This window comes from Solanum verrucosum, unplaced genomic scaffold, assembly GCF_900185275.1.
Source record: "Solanum verrucosum unplaced genomic scaffold, falcon-dt-bn FXZP01000279.1, whole genome shotgun sequence".
NCBI classification, from domain to species: domain Eukaryota; kingdom Viridiplantae; phylum Streptophyta; class Magnoliopsida; order Solanales; family Solanaceae; genus Solanum; species Solanum verrucosum.
Window position 1 is genome coordinate 1,221,556 of NW_026020289.1, and position 3,284 is coordinate 1,224,839.

The 3,284-nt window shown below is 28.4% G+C and overlaps 1 protein-coding gene across 1 annotated transcript; it reads left to right on the forward strand.

The window, feature by feature from the left end:
- Positions 1-698: 698 nt before the first annotated feature.
- Positions 699-1,809, forward strand: LOC125834333 (heavy metal-associated isoprenylated plant protein 12-like). Its single transcript, XM_049513485.1, has 3 exons — positions 699-825; positions 959-1,034; positions 1,132-1,809. Exons 1-3 carry the CDS (start codon positions 820-822, stop codon positions 1,476-1,478), a joined length of 429 nt encoding a protein of 142 aa, XP_049369442.1. The 5' UTR covers positions 699-819; the 3' UTR covers positions 1,479-1,809.
- Positions 1,810-3,284: the final 1,475 nt, after the last annotated feature.

A 3,284-nucleotide genomic window follows, 5' to 3' on the forward strand; every position in this document is an offset into this window, starting at 1 on the left:
TGAAACGATAAATATGAAAAAAAATTCAAACATCAATCTTGAACTTTGAGCAATGAAAAACCCCTCAAAAATTCACTTAATATGAAATAAAGAGAGTAATATAGTGTGTTGTATTATATTGCACTATTGTATTGTTTTAATAAATATAATATTTGGATAGATCATATCATTCTTCGTCGTTACATAATGAACATCAACAAGAAAAGCAAGGTATATAATAGAGATACTATGAAAATGTAAGTCAAAAGATAAAATGTTTATTAAATAATAAGTAAAGACAAAATGAGAAGAAAATATTAAGATAATGACGCGATCACATCAAATTTAATGAGATATTTTGTCGTTATCCAATAATAAATTTAAACGATACGATATAATAAAATTTATGTGATAATTAAAACAATCATTATATTCTAATTAATAATATAAAACAGTACAATACTAACAACCATCCAAACAAAAATAGTGAATGAGTATTTTAGATTGTAAACTAAAATTCTTTCTTTGAAAAAAAAGAAGAAGAAAAAACTTGCATATTTTGGCATTTAAAGATAGGAAGATATATTGACCATGGACTTAATAAGAGCAGACACATACAAAAGGAAGACTTGGTAAAGTTGACTTGGTTGCTTCTTCGTCCCCTCCCTGCTCTTCACTCTCAGCTCAAAAATCACTACTATAAATAACTACAAATCTATCAAACACATTCACAACTCCATTATATTTCTTACTACTATTCCCTTCAATATTTTTCTCCGTTTGAAAGAATTTAAGTGTTGATTTGCTACTTACTTCCATACACTTAATTCAGATCTCGAGATGATGGTTAGTTTTTAAGTGTTGATTTGTAAATCACGGGATTAATCAATGTTTGATTTTAAACAAGTAAAGTTTGCTCAATTGGTTGAACACGAGTATTGTTTTTTTTGTTCTTTCTGATTTGGTTGTTTATTTACAGAAAGTAGTGCTGAAGTTGGAGTATCTGGATGAAAAAGTCAAGCAAAAGGTCATGAAAAAAGTTTCTGTTGTGGAAGGTACGCTATTATTCTTCAAAACTATGTCAGGATCCCAGATCTTGCAATATGGATAAAATTCAAGTTTCAGTGATTTTTGGTGTGGATGATGTTGCAGGGGTAGACTCAATGTCGATAGATACAAAGGACAAGAAATTGACAGTGACGGGAAATGTAGATCCAGTTGAATTAGTTTCAAAATTGAAGAAACTGTGTCACACTGAAATACTCTCCGTCGGACCAGCAAAAGAGCCAGAAAAGAAGAAAGATGAGCCGAAGAAAGAGGATGCAAAGAAAGCGGCGGTGGCGCCGGCAGCGGCAACAGCAGCAATAAAGGCATATCCAGCTCCAGTTCTCTATCAATATCAGTATCAGCAACCTTATCCGCATTACCCTACCCCTGTTCCTGCTTATCAGCACTATTACAGTGTGGAAGAGGATCCTAATTCTTGTGTTATCTGCTAACTTCACTTCTTTCCGGAATTTTATCATACAGTTGGTATGTGTTCAATTGTATACTCTCTACCTCTACGAGGTAATAGTAAAATCTGCCTAGACTCTACGAGATCACTTGTGAGATTTCATTTCACTGGATACATTGTTGTATTATATTTGGTTGAAGAAATGAAAGTTAAGAGGATAAGTATTTGAAGCTGAAAAAGAATAGGAGCATCTAAGAATACAAATTGTGTTTGGATTGAACTTCACCTGGAAAAAAAGCACTGAAAATTATTTCCAGTTCACTTGAAAGGCTGTATATTGAAGTCAAGTCACCAATCTTGACACATTGTAGTTATCAACAGTTGCAATTGACTTCATAACCTGATCACTCTTTTTTTTTTCTTTCTATGTACACTAGTAATATCCGTCGATGAAAAAAGTGCTTTACTCCTCCGTCTCAAATTATTTATCATAATTTTTAAAAATAATTACTAGTATCTTCAATGAACAAAGATTATAGTATACCTTAAAAAAACACAAATGAGGATAAAATAGTAAAAAGATCATCTTAATTAAAAATAATTTGAGACCAAGGGAGTAGTGAATGCTCCTACAAGAGGTTGTTTCTGGCCTCATCCTCACCCCTTTCCCCTCCCTCAAGCCATGGCCAAAACTCAACAGGTTATGTTAGCATGCGCCAAAAGAGAATGAAGTCTAATGAGTTGATTACTTTTTCATTTTGCGTCCGCTTAAAAAATCATAAATAAAAAGATAATTTTATTAATTTATCCTTTAAAGATTTTTGAAAATCTATATATATATAAATCTGAATGAGAAATCGCTGATGTGACACCTCTTAGAAGCCAGGATTTCTATTTATCTATTTTCTCAATTTTTAAAATTTTTCATCACACTAAATATAATATAATTTAATATTACATTCAATATATTAAGCATTAATTGCATTGCAAGAATAGAAAGAAAATTACCATTATGGACAATAAATGTTTAATTACAATTTTATTATAATTAAGGAAAGAGAAAGATTACAATAAACGTTTAATTATAATTTTACTATAATTAAGAAAAGATAAAGATTAATTCAACATTCTATAATCACATTTAATATTCTAAATATTAATTGTATAGTTGGAAATGGAAGAAAGATCCCATTTCCGAATTTTTTTTTTCTAATATCCTAATCTGAAACTTTTGACATTCTCTATAATATTAAAAATTATATATTTCATATAGAATAATTACGTATTTATGGGATGAAACAATGAAATCATTTGCAACTTTTATTATTAACATAAATACATAATGATTAAAAATATTGTGAGTATATAAAGAGAATCACAATTTAAGGAAAATAAAAAATTAATTACAATATATATTTTTATCTATTTTTTCTAAACCCTCTATATTTCTTTATTTATTTTTTTACTTTTTTTTAAACCCTTATCTTTCTTTTCTATCTTTCACGTTCTTTCCAGAAAATAAGAGTATAAACTTTTTTTTATTATAGTCATTTATATCATTATCTTATATTTCCATCTTCAATTTCATTAAATTCATCTCTTTATTCTATTTGTGTATAAGTTGATTATCCTTTCATATTCTGCATTAATGTTATTTATTAAGATTAATTAAAAGTCATTATAATATTCTTTTAAATACGGTACAAAAGGAGCCTCAATTCAAATCCAATCATGATTTTTTTCACAATTTTCTTTTCTAGTTTTTCAATATTGCTATTAGAAAATAATACTTTGGAGAGACATAAGGTAATCTTAACTTCCTTACTATTTTTATGTTTATACTATTATG